Consider the following 21,101-nt stretch of genomic DNA (forward strand, 5'->3'; position numbering starts at 1 on the left):
AGTATACACTTAAGCTGTCAGTTCCCAAGTGAACAGTTGTTTTTTAAATTTGTATATACCAATGGTGTTTGGCATTGAGGATACATGAGTGCCCTACTACTTCCCATGAGGAGCTGTGCAGAGGAGGGCTTCTGTGGCTTCTCCATCCCTGCCATTCTGATGCTGGGCTGCAGAGAAGGCTGGAATCCCATGGGCTGGAGGGTTGCCTGGCTTGGCGAGAGATGGGAGCTGGTGAGTCCAAACTCGCACCTGCCTTTCATCACCATCACCTTTACCTTGAGCAGTATCAACAGTGCCTGTTACTGCTGTATTTCTGTAGTGTTCGTTGAATAAATTGTGAGTTTGGTCATTTATTCCCATTCTGTCATACCTTGTCCCATCTCAAATTGTGTGAGACTGGTAATGCTGATCAGAGTGGTGTTATGTGGTTATGGCTTTGTTACAAAACAGTGTACAGTTCAGCAATTCATGATTTAGTGCTTAATAAGAGCCAGAATCAACTAGGCCAAGCGCAGAGCCATGCTATCTGCTTTCACATATATAGCACTGTATGGCTCAGATAAGCATGCTCGCCTGGACAGTAACTGAGGGATGTCTGTCTTCAAGCTGCATTTCTCCCTCTGGGCCTGAGTCTTGTAGGCACCTTTAATGGAAAGAATATATATAAAACAATAAGCCTTTTAAAAAAAGCAAAGCTGATTATTTATTGTCTTTAGTGATTGTTGATGTTGAAATAGAGATATTTGGTTGCTTGGTTTTGGGGAGCGTGTTTGTGTGTTTACCTTGCTGGTCAGGACTTGGGTAGGATTAGCAGAAGTTCACAAGGTAGAAGGCTAAACCGACTAGTCAGAGGTGAATGTGGAAGAGCAGGGGATCATGGTGTGCATGATCACAGAAAGTACTGTGATAATACCCTGGTGAGGAGCCTTGGCATCACAATTACTGTGTTTTAAAGAGGATGTAACCCCTTGTTCCATTCTGATAGTTCCTTTCTAGCAGACTCCTACTCGGCATTCAGAGGAAGATCAAAGAACTCTTTTCTTTCCCCACTGTTCCTTCCCTTCCCCAGTCTTCTGGAAGAGCTATGAGTTTTCCATTTTACTTCTCCTTGCCTTTTTTTCCTCATGTCTACTCTCAAATCATGTCCTCCCGTCCCTCTTTTGTGTGGATGACTGCTTCATGTCCTCATCGTGCCCCTTCATGCCCCTTCATGTCTTCATCATTGCAAAGAGTATTTTAAATCTGCAATGACTAATGATTTCCCTGTTGCATGCACGGTTCTGACAAGAAATAGTAAACTTTAAGGCTGTGTTAACACTGCTGTTGCTAAGATCGACGGCCAAGGTGCTGGAATAACCTTGTGATATTGCATTGGCTAATACTTGGGTCATACTTGGAAAGCTGTCTCCACAGCTGCGTGGGCTAGAATTATTTTTAAGGTTTGGTCTTTTTTTTTTTTTTTTTTTTCCCCCTAAATTAAAAAAATATCTTGATTAAAACATATTGCCATGCCTGTATCCTTTCTGGCCTAACTGCATAGGATCTGTGTTGGATTCTCACTTAAACTTGATCATAATGTCTTGGAAATACAAATTACTTTAGTGGCTAAAGTACAACCCTAGGGATTGATGTTCTGAAGATACTCAGTTCTAGATAATTTAACTTAATGATTTAGCAACTATCCAGATATATAAACCTGATATCTGCTGATTGAGGTATAAAACTGCTTGATGATCTTGGGTTTGTGGTGGACAAGAACTGCAGGTGGAACATTGTCGAAGCATTGTAGTTTGAAGCAGGATGAGCTGATTAACCGGTGCGTCCTCTTGGTTAGTGTATGCTTGCTGAGCTGTGTGTCTGTGCAGACACCATGACAAATCAGTCCCTCACACAAACTCAATTTATACCCAGTTGAGGTTGTCATTATGGGAATTTGGGGAAGAAACATTCAATTTTAGAGGAAAATTCAAGTGTCTCACCCTAAAACAAGATATATCGACTTAAAGATGCATCAGTAACCCTAAGCAACTAAGGGAGTAATTAGATGGCCTGTATGGAAGGGGCCATCCTGAGGAATTTCCAGGTGCCCTGTGACCTGTGGTGCTGCAGGCTAAGTGCTCTGACGTTGCCACCCATACCGCCCTGAGGAGGATCTCGGTGGTTTTGAAGGTTGTTTCTTGAAAGTGCAGTTATGTCATGCTGCAAGTCCTTACGTTCAAACACACGTGTGGGCTGGCAACGTTAAAAACTGTCTTGAGTACAGAGGTGGGTAAAACTGGTTTTGTCCTGAGCTGTGATTCTCTGCTTGTGTAGAATGTAACTTTTACTGTCAATTTTTTTTCTCTGAGGAACTGTAAATATTCAAATCTTTTTTTAGCAGCGCTAAATAAGCCTACATAACCAACTTGTGTGATTTCTGAGTTGTTCTGGATTTTGTTACATGTAAATATTTATTTTAGCAAAGTGAGCAGCAAACTTAAGAACATATGTCATCGAAACTCAATTTGCTTCATGAAGTTGATGGATTGTCTTGCGAGAGTTGGAGGGAGAACGTGCAAATACAGAGTAGTGTTTGACTCAGCATCCAATCTGGGCATACCTAAAAGTTGTCGTCCCCCCACTTGTAAATTGTTACTTTTACCTTCTCTTTTCTGGAATGCTGCCCATATTGCCTCAGCTGGTCTAATGTAGTATACAAGAACAGCAGCACTGGCCCTGCACCCAAATGAACAGCCACATCATCTGGCTGTATTTGTGAGTTTATGCCCATTTTTAAAATGAATTTTAATATATTGAATGCAATCTCAATTAAGGTGGTGTAGGTTCACTTTAGAAAATGACCTACCAGTAAGCAGTCCTCTTATTTTTAACCCTGATTATACTGTTGTCTAAACTAGATTTTCTTAAAATAGTAGCTGCTTTCTGACCTTCCTTAAGATTAGCTGCTTAGGTAAGCAGAACTTGCTAACAAATTCACACCTAGCAGCTCAGGTTTTGATTGTGAGGCTGATCTCTCTAGGGCATGTAATGATTTCAGGAAAACCACCAAATACACTAAGTTTGTTGTATGGGTAAAGAAAGAAATCTCTAAATGTTTGTTTCTGAAATACAGTAGTTGGAAGAGTTGCTCATTTGATCATTTAGTCCTCAGAATGACTGAAAGAATATGCTGTGCCTTCAGAAGTATTAAATAGCTTTTTCAGTAATTATATAGTATTTTAAATAAAAAAATTGCAAATCTTGCTTCCAGCTTCCAAAGCCAGGAGATTGTGGTGATTATCTTCGGATCATCATGTATTGGCAATAATGAACCTTCTTCATTGACTAAATATGTTGAAAGAGTAATGCAATATAGACTGTTTTTCAGAATCTCAGCATATCTCCCACAAGGAAGAAGAATGTTATCACAGAATAAATTTCCTCCTGTTCAGGGAAATCTATCGGGTTTTTTGACGTGCTTCAGTCTTTATGAATTTTGCTAGATGAAGTCATTATCCTATAAGTTGCTTTTCTTTGTGTGCACGTGTGTAATTGGACACAGGCAGGGTAATGGATTTCAAACACTTTACTCGGTAGCTAATTCTTTTTCTGGTTGTGTAAAAGTAGCCAAGCAAGTAGTGCCTTTTTTGACTCATGTGAAACTATGTGTTAAGTGGCACTGTAGTGGAAAAACTAGCTTTTTGTTTGCATCTAGTCTAACTAGGCTGAAGGAGAAATGAAAGTCTTTAAGGTGAGCTAATTCTAGGAAAAAAAAAAGTGGTACTTACCCTTCACCTAAAAGGCTCTTTATATTGGCTTTCAGAAAAGGAAAAACATCCATGGACTTCTCTAAATTTTTATTTCAGAGCCCACTTTGAACTTGTAGATAAGTTGCTGAAGAAACTGGCTTCTGTTCTTGATTCAGAAAGTGCTTACGCAGTCAAGAAAATGTTGAATAGCACCTTGAACCTTGCTGAAGCTACTTGGTCTTACGTTCTTTGAAGCAATAAATAAATTAATGTTTTCTGATCTTTAGAATGTGGTTAACGTTACATATCTCTCTTTCTCTACTCGCTTCTGTAATACTGCAGCATAGAAGGAAACATACAGAAGTGTAAGATAAATGTGTTTTTTCTCAGTTGTTTTGTTTTTTTTTTCCCGATCCTGGAGGTTTGTAATGACAATGGTCTCTCCCACAATTTAACAGATAGTTTCGCCTGTGAATTGTCCCTTTGTTCTCTTACATTGCATCATACAAAATCAGAAAACAAGTCGGCAGTAAACATCAGGAGGCCATTTGGTCTTGTCTCTTGTTAAAGGGTGGAATCAAATATATTTACAGTATTCCTGACACTGGCCTGGTTTTGGAGGCCTTTGAGGATACACGGGTGATGGCAGCTGTACGTCTTCCCAGGCGGTCAGTCTCAGCATTCATGTTTCTTACCATTAGGATTTTTTTTAAATTGAACATTTTACAGTTTGGGTTTCTTGGCATCTTCTGTTGCCAGATGTTCCCCTAAGTCTCCGAGTTAAGTAGCTGGCCAACCGTTTCCTTGTCTTTCTCTTTCTTCTCATAAATGATAGCTGTCTTGCCTTTATACTCATTAATATTCACATATCATGTTGCAAATTGATTGTCTTAATTGTGCCTCTTTTTCTTGTGCTTTGCTGTTTTTCTGTCTTTCTTTTCAGTAATCTGATTTATTTCTAATTTCTCCAAGTGGATCTATTACTGTGATTGTTGGTCTTTCTTGCACTTGTGCCCATTTCCTTTGAGGATGTTTCCTTTCCTGTGAGGAGCTACTGACTTTTTCTTTCTTTTCTTGCTTCTCTTGTCTTCCAAAAAATTGTGTGTATTAACTGTCTATGTTTGTCAAATTCTGTCTTTATAAATGGGGGGGGGGGGGGGAGAGTGTCGCCATTCTTCCTTATTCCCCTTTGGAGGTTCATGAACTCTTGTCTCGACTTCCTTGTGTCTTACCAGATTTTTTCCAGAACGTATCTGGTAAGCTAAAATGTCTTCGCACTACATTGTGTGCTTGTATGACTGTTGCAGAAAGACACTCACCAGATTTTGTTGTTGTTGACCAGCTCCATAGTATCATCCACCAAGTTTCCCCTTTCATCATGAACTAGATACTTTCAACATATCTGCCCCCGTCCTGTGCCTCGGAGCGTATGTACAGATGCCCTTGATAAAGCTATCAGTGTACGTGTTCCCGCCGCCTCCGTTACTGAGCTGTATTCTCTCTCGTATTGAGTAATGTGAATTAGCTCACTGGATTGTGACATCTGGAAATGCCACAGCCTGGAGTATAACAAAGTTTAGAGTGCATCAGTTAGCAGGGAGGCTGCTTTCTGTGATTCTGCATAAGGCTGGCATTGCTTGTGCGAGGGATCGCAGCATACTCTTCTAATGATGAACTTTAACTTCTCTTTCTCCAGATGCTTCTAGCTTGAAACAGTATTACATGAGGGTTTAGCATTATTTGAAGGCATAGCATGATCCCAAATAAGATAGAGTAAGCTTTATGTTAAAAAAAAAAAAAAATGTTAAAATTCCTAGAATTTAGGAACAATAGCTTGCTCACTTGTGTAAAACAAAAAGGAAAACACTGCCCTTGCAGCTTTGCTTGTTTAGAGTACTTTATGGGCGTGTTGTAGCTTGGGAACCCTTGGAGCTGAAGTGAAGCACTCTGATCTGACAAAGGGATGAGTGTGCTGCCTTTTCAACGTGTCTGATCTTACAGCCCTGGGTGTCAAGTAACATTAGGGCTGTAGAGACTTTCTTCCCTTCTCTGGTTATAAAGATGGTAGGTTAAATAACCATAATTAAAATATCTGTCTAAATATCATTTTACCTCTCAGTTCATCGAGTTTAATCCTTTTCACTTCAAAGTCCTACAAGTTTTTTTATTACTTGGAAGTCTTCAAGTGAAACCAAAAAAGTTCGCACTCATCTTTTATAAAGTAGAGAAGTATTCTTGATATGTTACCCTTCCTTTCTCCTATTCTTCCCACTTTCCTGCCCGTTCTTTTCCTCCCTATCCATAGCAAGGAAGAGAAACTTTTCATACTGCTTCTGATGGTACCAGAAAAAGACCAATGTATTCACACTTCTTGCCTTCATCCCCCACACCCCAACTTAAAGAATCCCTTCACTTTTTTATTAAATGCACTGGTAAATAAAAGGCAGCTTGTATCCAGTGCTGCTTTATATTAAACGAGGGTTTTATATTTTTATATTTTATATTTTATATTTTTATTTATATTTTAACAGTGCTTTCTAGATGATGTCAGTGTAAGTTATTGGCATGCTGACTCTTACTGTCATAGCTGACTGATTACTAAAATAGCTTGCACACTTTTGCTTTCAGTCCAAATATTTTCAGTAACATATAGCAAGCAGGTCAATAACTGGTTTAGATGATTTTGATTGTAAGTCATTAAGAAGAAATATGCTTAGGGCACCGGTAAGCATGGTGTATAAGAGACTATTTTATACTTTCTTTCACTGTTTCTATAGGCTTATACCTTGCAACCTTCGTGTGAAATGCTACAATTCTCCTAAAGTTGTAACACATTAATGCTCAAGTAAAGTACAGGGCTGTCCTAGTTTCTTCATTAATGAAAATCGTGTAATAGTAGCTGAAGTGACGCAGCACTCTGATCGGGTGACCCATGCTCCTGTGCTTCAGCCACCCATTTTCTGGCTAGCCTTTACGATCAGTGTTTAGGGTGTTGGATACATGCATTATTTCAGTAGTAGTAGTATTTCAGTAGTATTCAATATTTCATTATTCATATGTATATATTCCCCTTTTGATGACACCAGTTGTATATAAGGAAGCAATATTAGTTTAAACTCTGTGTTGCAACTGTCTCTTTAATTCAGTTTTGCAACTGAAAGTAGGGAAAAACAATATATATGGTCAGCTGGTTTTGCTGGAGTAGTGCCTGACAACCTCTAGCAAGTAACTGAAAAAGTTGCCTGCTATTTAGGTTAGAGCTGGGCAAGACTTTTCAATAAATAGTAAATAAAGCAATGGCTGGATGGAAAGTTTATAGTCTTCAGGTTGCTTGTGAATTTGCTGTGGCACCTGTAAATAGTTTTAGATGGAAATATTTTTCCAGTGTCTGGCTCACAAACAAAGAAAAAATCACAAAATACAGACTCTTATGAAAGAAGAATGATTAAGATATTTACAGATGCTTCTAAGGGTCTGGATTTGGTCCCTTCTGCTTCTGTACAGTTTGAAATATCTTCCACCAGCTTTCAGCTACTGAGTATTCGAGGTGCTCTGTATCCCTCCTGTTGCTAACACTGTCAGCAGGGTTTGTCAGAGGTTCCTGGCACCATGAAGAGAAGCTGGATAACCCATCAGACAAGTAAATTTCTGCGTCCCTTGGTTCAAGAGGGCTCACTCCCAAGCTCGGAGCTATTTTGCTTTTTAATAAGATGCTTCACCCTAAATTGAGTAAGAGAACTACTTGAAGCTGATTGTTAGAGCCCTCCCAGGGAAGTGCCGCATCTGATTTAGTGAATGTTTTTTTTAAAAACCAAACAAACGCCACCACTCCTGCCCCCCCAGCCTTCATACTAGATCAAGGGGGAGCCAGAGTCAGCAAGGGGAGCACGCTCCGTCCCAGTATGCTCTCCCACTCTTGTGGGATGTGTGGGTTCAAACTTCTTTAGGCAAAAAGAGGACTCGGATCTCCAGCATGCGATGCGTATCCTTGCTGTACATCATTGGATAAAAGGGACTCCTAGCATCGCATCTGCCGCCTCTTCTGCTTTTTACTGAAGATTTTCTCTTCTATTGTTCTCTTCTGTTTTCTTTCAAGTGCCTGGAGGTGCAAATTTTCATTTTAGGTCTAACAATGTGTTGCTCATGAAAAACCTCCTTTTTATTCTAAGAAAAACAGGTAACAGATTGAAAATAAGGATTTTTTTTTTTAGGTTAAAAATGTATGTATTTACTTAGCTGTTCTTGACATTGATATCTGTGGAGTTTGGCACTTAACCGCAAATCTGAGATCTGAGGCTATGTTAGATGGTGAGTTCGTTTGTGGGTTATTGGCTTTAAAACAAGCATTGCAGGCTTGGAGAAAATAGGCAAGCAGCTGAAACTAAGGTTGCCAATAAAAAGCCAAAGAACATCACTAAAAAGTAGCAAATTCTTTTCTCTGCATAGCTCGTCTAGGTTCTATGAGCAGGTTTGCTATTGTCTTTGTTTAGTCTAAGACTAGAAATGTTCTGTAAAGTTTTGAATGGCAGACTTGGACTTTGTATTAGACTGTGAGAATTAATCCTAAAATGTAGCAGTCAGTGTTTCTAGTTCAGAGACGGAAGCATTAATGCAGGTGCGAGACCCTCCTCTGTAATTCTGCGTACAGTTCTGGTCACTGATGTTCAAGAAGGGGAATTTAAACTGGAAAAAGGAGTAGAGAAGAGCTGTGATGGTCAGAATGGAAAGATCCCCTTTGAGAGGAAACTGAGTGAACACAACCCATTTAGCTCAGCAGAGTGAAGTCTGACGAGGCATACAAATTCTTTCTATAAATACTTTGGGGAATAATAACCAGGACGGGAAAAGAACTATTTAAACTAAAGGACAATGTTGGCACAAGAATAGCTAGGTACAAGCTGACTGGGAAAACATGTTGGCAGGAAGTCGGCATGTTTCCAGAGGTTCTGAACTTCAGTGAGGTTCTGAGGCAACCTTCTAATTTTTCTTTTTGGGGGTTTTGTCCCCATTGTTTCTAGCAATTTTTAAGACTTTAATTATTCCTTATGATAACAGAAGCCCTGAAGGTCCCTTTCAGCCTTATTTCTTGAATCTTAAGAGTTAGAATCCTCTTGGGTCACTGACTGTTCTAAACCTTTGGTGCGTATTACACTTTGAAGACATCTGTGATGGTAATTAAGAAAAGTAATTCTGTTCAGTAGGCTTGTATCTGCCGTGTAGGCATGCTGATACCTTTAGTGGCTCCTGGGAAACAGAGAGGCAAGTGTGGGGGAATACAGAAGTTGAAAGGCTGGGAAAACATCTTTAGTCAGATTTTGTGATGTATGGCTACCAGTGGTGGTTCATTTACCCAATGGATAGAGGTTCAAATTTAGTCCAAACGGTATGTTTATACTATTACTACCACTAGTACAAAAATGTGTGTATATAACCTTTACTTTTTCTGTTGGTACTCATTGACAAGGACCTTCAAAGCATAGGCAAATGTTTCAGTAATCTATTTGACATTCAGTGATGGTCTCTGGATGTTTTCTTCTATTGTCCTTTTAAAGTAGCAGTAATGATGCATCCTAGAAGGAATTACGTTTTGACAAGAAACTAAATGCGTATATGTTTCCCTGAATTATAGCCCTCTGCTAAGTGTATTACAGCTAATAAATCTCATAATCCAAAGATAAAGGTCAAGAGAATAATCCTAAGTCCAGTTTGAATCTTATTCAAGCTTGTTTCTGTGCAAGGGGAGAGAGTGTTCTCAGTGCCATTGCGATCTAATAATTTTGTTGATACCATTTAGGGGAACTGGGATACCTTTCTTGAAAATGCTAGTAAAATGCCACCTGTTGATCTGAATGGAGAATAGTGTAATAACCTGCATTCTGCTAAATGTTAGGTAATAGTCCCTTCTGGCTTTATGCTCTTCAGTTTTTACCAAAGAACTTAAAAAATAAAAAAAGGGAGGGGGCAAAAAGAAATAAAAGGAAATCCAAATCCAAAAGAAAGATATGACTTCAGCTTCCTCTTCTACTCATCATCATTGAAAGAAAGGAACTTGTAGAGTTTAATCAAAGAAGGAGGAGGTTCCTGTGCCAGCAGGCAATAACAACAGGTTTTGGAAAGTTTTGAGAGGACTGGATGCTGCTGCATTAGTGCTGTGGAGACTGAGGGGCATATCCTTTTCTGCCATCACACGATGAATGTCTTGTGCCACACCAGACAAAGCGAATGGGGTGGAAGGAGGAAAGGAATATGGGCTATTCCTTGAGGGTCCAAAACCGCACATGTACCTATATGTATGTACCCCCCGTACAGTTACATCCATCTCTTACACTGTGCAGTGATCCGTGCAGTTGTGCAGTGACTGATCTGCTCATATAATAAAGCTCTTAGCTTTAGTATATCTTAAGAATCTCAGCATAGCTAGAAAGGGAGGTTCTGCTTCACAAAATACAGAGAAACTTGCAGGTTATATTTTTACTGGTCCTTCAGATGAGGAGTCAGACAAGACATACTTATCACAGGTTGTCTTGCAGTGCAGTGCTGTTAATCTTACAGTGCACTGTTGTAAATCTGCTCATTATTTGCAGCTGAAAGTACTAACAGAAGATTATTCTTATTTTTTGATGCAGCCAACTTGACTTTTTGTGGATTTTGACTGTATCTATGCTTCCAGGTCTGCTCCCCTCCTTAAAGGCACATGTGGTAATTACGTTTGCTTTGTAACCTGCTTCTCAGATGCTAGCCTGAGGTAGGTTACCTCATCTTAGACTTCTTGATCTTCATAGCAGTGCCTATGGACTATAGAGTAAGGACACTGTGTAGGAAACAACTATAAAGAAAAACAAGATTAATTCAGCACAATGGTTTGTACACATGTATAATGCCGAAGAGCAGTGCCTGATCAAATAACTTTGGAGGGAAATCAGTTGCGCATCCATAAGTGTGTGTGTGGTGGTTGCGGGTGCTCTAAATGTCAGAGATGCACCTTGCTTCTGTCAGCTTTAGTGCAGGGTGGGTGTAGTCTTTATATCAAGAATGATATATATTTATGCCTGAATGGCCTACGACTTTCCGCAAAAATTAACACCAGATTTACTTCAGGATTTAAGGGGGAGGTGCTCTGCAGTTGGGGGAGGCAGGGTGGGGTTGCTTGTTTGGCAGAAACGTGAACCTGTTTGTGATCAAGAATACTCTGGATCAAGTTGTTTAACTGAAATGCCTTTTTTAATTTTTTTTTTTTTTAAGCCTAACAGTAAGGGAAAGCACACTCTTGTTTGTGTAATCCACTTTGATTTGTCTCCTTTCTGGAAAAAGAGTAAAGTTTATATGCTTTTCTCCTCTACATGTCCCTGTTCATCTCAGGATTAGAAACCTTTGTTAGAGTTGAGAGGACTGGGTACCCAGGAGCCATGTGTACTCCCTTGAGAAATTCAAGTTTGTGTAGTTTTCTGTTGCTTGTGTATTGATGCAGTGCTCTAGAACTGTAAGGAAAACTTTGGTCCCCAAAAGTTGCATGGTTTGTCTTTCTTGTTACCTTAGTGTATAGATTGGTACAAAGTTGTCTGATAGTAGAAGTATTTCTTTGTAAGTGTCACACTCATATAATTGAGACATGTTCAACTTACTAGAGATTTTGCTCCACTCCTGGTAAGTTTTCAGATTCTTAAATACTACCTTGGGATTCATGGAGAAAATAGCCTTTCCTCAGGCAGTTCTTTAAGTTTGGAGAGTGTCTCTAAATTTTCTTGTCTTCCAAGGATCTCTGGTAGGTTCTTGCCAGCAGTGTTATGGACCAAAGTATTTGTGTTCAGGTGGAGGGGTGGCTAGTGTGACAGGGTTTTTGGGTTTTTTTTTTTGTTTTTTTTTTTTCCCTTCTGTAAGGGCTTCCTTATGTACAGACGCCTAAGGCAAGGCTTTTCCCATTCATAAGAGAAGGCTGATGGGTACCAGTGAGAGATACTGAGCATATCATATCTGTTACCAAGCAGTTTCATTCTGTCCATTAACTATTCCAGTAACCTTATTTTCTATTATATCACGTGAGCAACGTTTCTAGAACAGTCAAAAGAATTGCAAAGGACACCTCTAAATACTGCGGCCTGCTCAGATACAGTTATTTTAGAGATTTGGTCCCCCATTGCGCAAAATGGAAGGGCACTCTTGCTGAAGTTTCACACCGACTGTCAATATTGCTTCTGTGATCATGTCTTTTTTTTTCTTCCCTAAAACAGCCCACTGTTTGTAACGTGGAAGATTGGTCGAGATAAACGATTGCGTGGATGCATAGGTACTTTTTCCGCCATGAACCTGCATTCAGGACTCAGGGAGTACACACTTACTAGGTAAGATTTTGTTTTCTGTAGCCTTGACTTACGTATTTAAATAGTCTACAGAGGAGATGATAGGTGTGCTTTGGTTTGTTTTGGGTTTTTTGGCTGTGTCACTGTACTGATCAATGAAAAATTGTATCTCCTTTTGATGCTAGGTGTATTGCCTGGTTATTTGACTACTGGTGTCATGAGGCTATGGTTTCAGTTAAAAAACCATATCTTGAGCCTTTTTTCTTTTTATTGGTCTGGAAAACTACTCTCCAGTAGCTTATTGTAACTGACTATTATAGTATTTTTTCCAGTGTTCAGACAAATTTTAACCTTAATAGTTAATGTCAGGGCAGAAGACCAGAAAGTCAGATTTGGGGATTATCCTATTCACACTTCTAAAACAGCAGGTATTCTCACCTCTTCTCCATCAGGTGCTTCCAATCAGCTGCAGTTAATTTAATGCTACAAATTTCCATTACATGTTACTCTTCAGATACATCCCAGCCCCTGAGTGGGAAGCTTCTGGATGAGGGAGGTAAGTGATGATAATCCTTCACTCCCTGGCAGCATAATCCTTCATTTTTTGATGTACGCCTAAATTCATTCACCTTAATATTGTTCCATTTCCTTTGCATAGAGTGAAAACTAATAAGTTTATCACTAGAGCTAGTAGCAAGCTTTCTACTTGTTTTTTCCAAGAGTTTTCTTAAGTTAATTTTCTAAAGAATCGATGGAATTTTGTTCCACTCAGTTACAATAGACTGTTTATAGTGCTTTAAAATAGAAACTACATTCTGGCATGTGTAGACCTCTAAAATTGTCATCACTTGAAATAATTGGTGCCTCCAGATCACTTTAGATTTGAGGCTTTCCTCCATTACAGGATCTTCCTCTTTGCTGTTACAATGCCTTGTCAATCCCAGTATTAAGTAATATTAAAATGGGACATGTTCCTTCTTACATGTCCCCCTAGTTTGTTGCAAGCTGAAGTTCATTTCATGCTTCTCTGCTCAGCTTGAAGAAATGAACTGCTCATCTCCTGGAGTCCTTACAGGCTTCTGAAAGACCTAGTTACCTTTATTGTGTTGGTTTTATTTATTATGTGATCTGGAATGTTTCTGGTTGTGTTCTTTAAAACCTCAGCAATCAAAATGGTCAATGAGAAGCAGCTTATAATAAAATTCAAAGCAATTTCTCTGTTGAAGGGTAAAAGCCTTAAAATCTTAAGCATTAGTGAGCCAGACTGGAGGAAAAACAACTTGCTCCCTGCACTGGAGAGCGTTTCATTTAAGTGTACGCTTTACAGTGCCTGATCGAGAACAATAGGCTTGTACAGAAAATTGCCCCCTAAGACTAGGAAGAAGGTGATAGCCAAAAAAGTAGTCTTTGTTGTTCATGGATTTTTCCATTCTCACAAATCACATAGTGCTGTACTCCTGCATACCTTTAAAAATGCTTATAAGATTCCTGTCACTGCATTCTAACTCTGAAAGCTGAAGTCAAAATACATGAAAAGTGATTCAAATGAAAGGGAACGGAAATATTTTCAGTGCAGTGTTTAAGCAATGGCCACATGCTGTGTAAGTTTATTCTGGGCTATTCAGAGGATAGTTGAGTAATTTTCAAGATGAGAGAAATGAAACCATATACCAACCTATTTTTCATCAGTTGTTTTAAAAAATATATATATATATATTCAGTGGCATATTGGATTTTATTACATTTTATGGGGAACCTTTTTCATGTCTATGGCACCAAAAATGTTTTCTGTTGTTTTACAAAAAAAAAAAAAAAGCCCCAAACTTCAGGTATGACCACTGAAATGTAAAGTTCGTATCTGAATGTACGAAAAAGTTGTTCCCTTCTATCAATCATAATTTAAAAAAAGAAAGAGAGGGTTACCTCTGATCAGTTTCCTTCATGGTGTGAGTCTTTTCAACTACAGAGCTTCCAGAAGAGAGCATTTGAGGAATAAAAGAAGCACCTTTTTGGAGCTCCACAGCTCTCACTAGGAGGGATCAGAAACTAGGACGTTATAGCGTGATTCAGCAGCATGTGGGCATTAGGCTCCTGCAGAAGATGTGACAATTCCTGAAAGAGGGAAAAAAAAAAAACAAAACCAAAAACAAAACCCAAACTTCTTCAGGGAAGGCAAAAATTAATCAACAAAGTAGGTAGCATGAGAATGGGCTCTCCACTTCAGAAAGTGGAACTTGACCAAAATTTTCAGTTGACGATACAGGCAGATATTCTTCTGACTTTATTTTACTTTGACAATGAGAGGCACTTTTCTTCAGTTGTTCTGAAGATACAGCGTGGATAAACAGAACCAGGTTGTTTGTCTAGTTCATTCTTTTCTTTTTCAGCACCTTCTGTGGAATTGTGGCCCAGCTTTCAGTGAGTAAAATGGTACAGAAGAATGTCTGTTCTTATATGTCCTGGTGCTTTGCGATCGAAATATCCTCAATTTCCTTCACGCACAATTTTATTACAAATAGGCTGAGTAGTGCTTAGGATCACGATAAATCAAATTTTCCTTAATACTAGTAGTGATCTCTAGTTGTATACTGTATACAATGTGTAGCGTATACATCTCTATCTGCATATAATAGCGTAGTTTCTTCAAATAGCATAATGATAGTTCATCTAGGAATCTAAAGTGCACAATTTCTTTCTTGGGACACCTGCGCACCCTGACTTAAAAAACACCTTTTGGGGGTCTATAAACAAAAATGATGATGATGTGTGACCCAGTGAGTTTCTCTTCCCCATTTTGAGCTCTGTAGGTTGTTATGCTGGTATTGCCAGTATGTTCTAAACAGGAAATTTATGTAGAATGATTCATCGTTAATTGGATGCATCTGCCGAAGTCGTGAGGAGGGATGAGAATACCCATAGTTAAAAATGCTAGTACTGTATTCCTAATAAAATCTACGTGTTAGAATTCAATTTTCTCTGCAGTTATATCAGTGAAACACAGGGAAAAGGAAGTATATTATTAAAATCTTCTGCAGAACTTTATGGGAAGATAGATTCAGATTTAGTGATTTTTATATGATTTTACTAGGAGGTTAGTTGAATAAAAATCTATCCTTGTCCAAAATGTTTTACAGTATTGAATATTGTATATTAGGACATAAGAAGTTTATCATGGGCAAAATAGTCCTTTAGACTGAATGTGTTAATTGAATATCCCACCTGAATGCATAAAAATAAATCCAGATTATGAAAAATACCTTGTGTTTTACAGCTCCTTCAAGACAATACACTGAACTTGGAAGCAGGTTACCACAGAATTTCATAACAGGTTGATAAATTACTTTTTCATGTATTCTGTTCAGCAGTAAGACTTTAGGTTTTGGCACTGAAGTTTTAAACTCCTGCTGTCTTACACTTGAGATACTGAATGAAATGGTTTCATTTATTAATTTCAGTTTAGTTTTTCTACCCATTTCATATAATTTGAAGTCATCTTTTACACCTTGGGGATATAACAAGTATAGGTGTATAAATTAGGTTTTAACTCTGCATTGGTTTATCCTATCGAAGCTAGAACATATGTCTGGGGAGGGAAATAGTAGACAAGAGGCAGATAAAGGGAGATGTTATGTGACAGAGCCTTCTGTCATAGAAGAAAGCAGTGAAGAAAAATTGGAGGACTCCAAGCCTTAAGTGGATTACTGTGATGGCTGAAAACTGGATTTAAATTTTAAAATAATATGTAACCCACCCTCCCTAACTAGCATAGGCCTGTCTCTACTGACTATATGATGTAATCAGTCTTTTTGTTCTGTGTTCTACTTAACCACTCCACCTGAGAGAATACAGCTGCTGTCAGACATTCAGCCTAGATGGGGTTGATCAAGAAATGAAAACAAAGAGGGCAGCTTGGGATGAGAAGCACAATATTGAAGGAAATGAAACCTGCAACCCAACTTTCTCATAACTGAATTCGGGTGTAGATTCCATATGAGGATTTGGCTACCGGTGGCATCAGCTACTGCTCTCTATTTGTCAGCAATTTCAAAAGTCTTAGTCCTTGTTGCTGCCATATCGCCTGCCTGCTCTCTCTGAAAAACATTGACCCTTTCCTCCTGTTCCACACAGTAAAGTTAACCGTCCAACTGCAAGGCTACATGTATGGCCAACTTACTTAAGGGGTAAAACTGAAAAATATTGAATGACTGATCATGTTAATATTGATGTTGGCCTTACTAAAGACTAGAGGCAAGTATTTGTGCAGACAGGGCAGCTTCCCTCTTGTGTTTAGCTGAGGTGACTACTCTGTTTAATTCCTGGGTTTTTTTACTAATCATAGACTTGTTCAACCTTCCCTGTAATCAGCCCCTACAACTCGGTGCTAACTTCCCAAAGCCTTTACTATCAGGCAATGTTGCTGTGGGTGTAGACAGTCATTGCTGTTGATCCAGGGCAAAGCATACTCATGTATCTGACCGCAATTTTTAATCTGCAGAGTTGGTGGAATTCTATATGTTTTTGACATTTGTTGTGACCTTCACTGTTCACAGAAGTCATAGTCTGAATTAATTCCTGCAAATAGCATTTCATGTAATATTTCAGAGCACATTGTTGCTTCTGTGTTGCCCACTGATAATACTTTGCAGGCTGTCTTATTTTGTGGCTCTGATTTATAGTAGACCGCTGCTGAAAGTCAGCTTTTTTTATTCTATTACTACTCTGCGTCTGGTGGCCACCAGTGAAAGATGCCTGATAATTGTGAAATGAAGCTTACACTATCACTTTCAAAATTAAACTCTGCAGAGAGCAATGTAGACTCCTGACAGCCTGAACTCACCAGTGTTATGCTATTGCATGTTTAACATCATCTTTAAAGCCGGGAAGCATCATGTTGCTTCCTTTTCATTTGTACATTTCTGTGAGAAGCAGGTGTCTGCTGGTTGCCTCTGAGTTTTCAAGGACATCTTATTGAGGCAGAGGGCACAGATTTTGCCCCTACTAAAGGATGATCTGCAACAGAGGGAGGACCTCAAGGTGAGAATCAGTGCTTAGGGAGATCTGTGGTAACATGGTTCTGTGTCTAGTTGAGTGGATGGACAACCAGTGTGTCCCACTGAGCATGTGAGAAGCCAGTGGCAATAACCATCTGGAATGTGTAACTCCTAACTCCCACTTACCCCTATGACCCCATTTAGTTGCTAAGTTTTTAGTGGGGGTTCAACTTAAAAAATCCACTAAGCTTTAATAATAAAAGTGCCGTACATGCTGTCAAAGCCTTTTGAGCCAAGAAGACTGCAGGCAGCTGGGGCTCCTCCGGTGGTCACAGCACGTGTCTTTCACTTACACCACTGAAGGTTCTGCCCTAGAGAGTCTGCAGCTAGGAATGAGTTCAGAGCATCCTACGGTCCTGGGGAGGTGGGAAGCGGGGTACCAAACTGACACTTAGAATGGTGTACTGAGTGTTTTTTCCCTCAGCCCAGGGTGGGATCTCTCTGGCCGTAAGGAAGGTTCAAGGATGCTGAAGAAGCTGCAGGACTGCTAATTGGTACCATGGGCCCCATTGAAAGACTGGTAGTTGAGGATGTTGCCATGACATGGACATCTTCGAGTGACCAGTATAAGGCATATCCTGCTCATCATGTAGTCAGCAGCAGAGAAGGTGTTTTAAGTGATTCTCGTCCATTTGTAGCAATGCCCAGTCACTATAACTCCTTAGCAAAAGAAAGAGGTGCCTGAGCCAAAGCCATGTTTGAAAGAGATTAGGAAATAATAAGCACTATAGCCTTGTAGCGTTGTTGCTCTGAAGGGAGGAGGGAGTAGCTGTTTCAGAGAAGGTGGGAATGGACCCGAGGAAACAACAGGAAATATGAAGGCAATAGATGAATTTAAACCAATTTTTACTAGATTTACTTTTAAAGCTTATTCTACCATAACTCAGAGATAAAGTGCAAGGGCTAAAAATATAGCATCTTTAAGGTTTTTTTTTGTTGTGTGGCCACAGGATTTGTGAGCTGCCTCAGCTGCCAAAATACAGAATAGTTGAGATGCTCCTGTTCTATTTGGTGTTTTTACTCTTCTGTAAATTCTAGGTCCACTGTCTGTGTCTGCTGGCCTGTGCTGCACCTGATTTACATTTGTGTAGAAATCATTTGCAAAGGTAGCTGTAATTTTCGCTTTTGCAAACAGGCTTAAATGAGTTTTGTTTTTTAGTGCTCAACAGTTGTCGTGTCTGGGCCACGTGCTGTTTCTCTCCCCCCAAATAAAGTGCAGTGCAGGAGAGGGGGGGGTTCTATCACAAATAAGTACATTTCAATTAAAATCAGTAATAGGGGGCAGAAGTATTGAAAGTGATTTCTGTCAAGCAGTTAGACATCATATTTGTTAGAAAATGGATCCATTAAGTTTCTCAAATTGCTGAGTAAAAGCAATTTAATCAGGTTGTTCTAGTTTATAAGTGAGGTGGGATGTATAGAGAGATGTAATCTCTTGTTGGGCTGATGCAGTCACATAAAATTAGAAAAGCTTTTAGCATACAAGCCTTGTGTAAGTTGTTAGGAAAACCTTTTTTAAGAAGGCAAGTTGATCTTAAATGCAACAGAAGCCTCTTCAAGTTTTGATTTTTTTTTAATTATTATTTTATTTTTATTCTGGTTTATCCTTTAATTTACATTTCTGTTCCCTTCTGATTATCTTTTGAGGTTATAACTTTACATGTGAGATATACAGGGTTTCCATTGGTGTTCTGGACATTTAATTATAGTATTAGTAAAGATATTAACACAATGTACCTTATTTTATTATAATCTTTATAAGAATTGCAGCTGACTTAATAGTATTGTCTTAAACTCTAAGTCAGAACTGGGCCAGAGTATATTAAGACAGTTCAGCAGTAAACTTTGCTTTACAAATTAGAAGATATATATTTATGCTGGTGTTGACCTCCAGAGGTATTATTAATAATCTCAGAACCCTCTTTTTGTTTTCCAAAATGCTTCTGGTAAAATATAAAATTAAGGTATTAGCAGCTTGATTTTTTAAATGGTGACTGATTACCTTTAATGAAACTCAGGCAAAATTATTTTAACATATAGGTATTTTATACAGTTTCATGTGTTTTGCCTGCCATGTCATCTGTATGGAGATGAGACTTTACTGAAACTTGGAGCTGTTTATATTTCTGAATTTCATCTAAGCCGAAAAAAGCTTGTTGCTGAACTATTGTAGACATTAATTTTACAAATAACACCGTTTTAATTTGGGTAAATCCTCAGATCTGTTATAGTGGAATTGTTTAGTAGTAAAATGGATTGTGATGTGAACTCACAGAAACTCTAAATGAAGTATACAAATTTGAATTTATTGAGCCAGGCTTAGTTACTCTGTGTGAGTCAATTCAGTAAGTAGGTCTGTAATGATTTTGTGCACACAGTGCCAGGTCGTTATTTCAGGGAACTGTTGCTTAACAGGACCGTCTACTGCCTTTTCTCAAAGGGCAAAGCTAAATACCTTACTGGCTCTAGAAGTGGAATAAAACCAAACTTTTGCTTTAATGATGGGTTAAATGCTTCTCCTTATTTCATTATGAAATGAAAATAGAACAATGTTGTTTAGGAGGGAGAAGGAGCATGCCCTAGTGAATATATGTTTCTCACACATTATGTGCGTTGGGGGTGTAGTAATTCTGCCTTATTTTGTTTTTTCTTTATTAAAAATAAAATAAAATACCGGTTTTGTAATTGTTGGTCTATTTTTCCTGAAAAACACCTTGCTAGACCTTTGGACCTAGTGGTAGCTGATAGTCTGTTCCCTTAGCAACACTTCCTGAAAGCAAGCAAAGGAAAACACTACAAATGGAAGGACAGTCCTGAGATTATCATCTCCATGAAAGGAGGAGCGCATAACGATGCTCTACCAAAGCTTTTTAAATAGATCCAGGGTTATCAAATATTGATAACCATTTTACTGTTTTGCTGGGAAAACTGAATTATAGAATATGAATTCTTTGGCACAGGGGAATGCATTACTGTGTTTCGTGGAATAAACTTACTCTGTGAATTGACTCTTTATGAAAGGTAAATAAAGGTATAAAAGGTAAAAGAAATCTAGGAAAAATGGAATTTTAGAATTCAAAGTGATTACAAAATTGCTACATCTGTATAAAGTGGCTCGATGAAGTTCAGGTTGGGGTGGGGGTTGCTGAGACTGTCATAAGTCTAAGGTCTCCGCAGTAAAATTTGGTGTAACTAAGGAATTATGTCCAGAATTTAAATACTGATTTCATCATCTTATTTAAAAAAATATGCATTAAAAATTGGGCATTTAAAAAATATCCTTCTCGTAAAATGCATACTTTGAAAAAGTCATGGTCAAGCAAAATAACTTGCATTAGTTGATGTAATTTATGATATAAATTGAATAAATCAGATATTCCTGAAATTTGATTGAATGTGAATGGGTAACTGGGGAAATCGAGCAGTTACTCAGACTTTCCAGATGGGTTTCAGGGAGGAGCCATGTCATCTGTGACTCTGGACTTTCCCACGATGCTCTTGCATGTCATGTTCTTCCCACACAGTCTCCTTCCATTGTGCTACGAAAACGGTGCACACCCTGGAAGTTCAAAGATGGAGTTCTAGTTGAGTTGCAAACACTAGTTTGCTTGAAAGTCAGATTTGTACTTGTCTTTGAATATTACTTGACATAAGTGTTTGGGAGGGAGGGTGGAGGCAGGGGAACTGGCCGCTCTGGTTTTCCGAGCAAAGCTCTACGTTGCCATAACTCTTGCTTTTCCGTTCCTAGTATGGATAGTTGTTGGGACTCCATGGTTTTTGGTCAACTTTTTCATCTTTTTGTATGATACTCTTAAAGGGAACGTCTTCAAAACATTTCCTAAAAGTCTTTGCTTTCATTTGAGACTTTCAGTGAGTTGTTGATTTCTTAAGCACTACAAAAACATACTGGGTTATGGGCCAGTGCTGAAGAATACAAGGTAGAACTGGGTGCTCACACAGCAGAGAGGCGTGGATCAAGTGTGGCTCAGAGCACTTGGGTTTTAAAGAAAGGTTTTGCGTATTTG

The 21,101-nt window shown here is 38.8% G+C and overlaps 1 protein-coding gene across 7 annotated transcripts in view; it reads left to right on the forward strand.

Moving 5' to 3' along the window:
* AMMECR1 (AMMECR nuclear protein 1) overlaps positions 1-21,101 on the forward strand; it is a 110,701-nt gene that overhangs the window by 52,851 nt on the left and 36,749 nt on the right. For 5 of the 7 annotated variants that reach the window (XR_015702534.1, XR_015702535.1, XM_087748444.1 and 2 more), the window contains exons 2-4: positions 11,957-12,067; positions 12,478-12,581; positions 14,413-14,443. Coding sequence is in view for 5 of the 7 variants with exons in the window: in XM_087748444.1 (XP_087604570.1) it covers positions 11,957-12,067; positions 12,478-12,581; positions 14,413-14,443 (246 nt within the window). In the remaining 2 variants the exon portion in view is untranslated. The remainder of the gene's footprint in view (positions 1-11,956; positions 12,068-12,477; positions 12,582-14,412; positions 14,444-21,101) is intronic. The other 2 variants (XM_087748445.1, XM_087748441.1) reach the window with 1 other exon arrangement.

This window comes from Nipponia nippon, unplaced genomic scaffold (assembly GCF_047370975.1).
Source record: "Nipponia nippon isolate SJK-2023a ecotype South Korea unplaced genomic scaffold, ASM4737097v1 scaffold_12, whole genome shotgun sequence".
In the NCBI taxonomy this organism is placed as follows: domain Eukaryota; kingdom Metazoa; phylum Chordata; class Aves; order Pelecaniformes; family Threskiornithidae; genus Nipponia; species Nipponia nippon.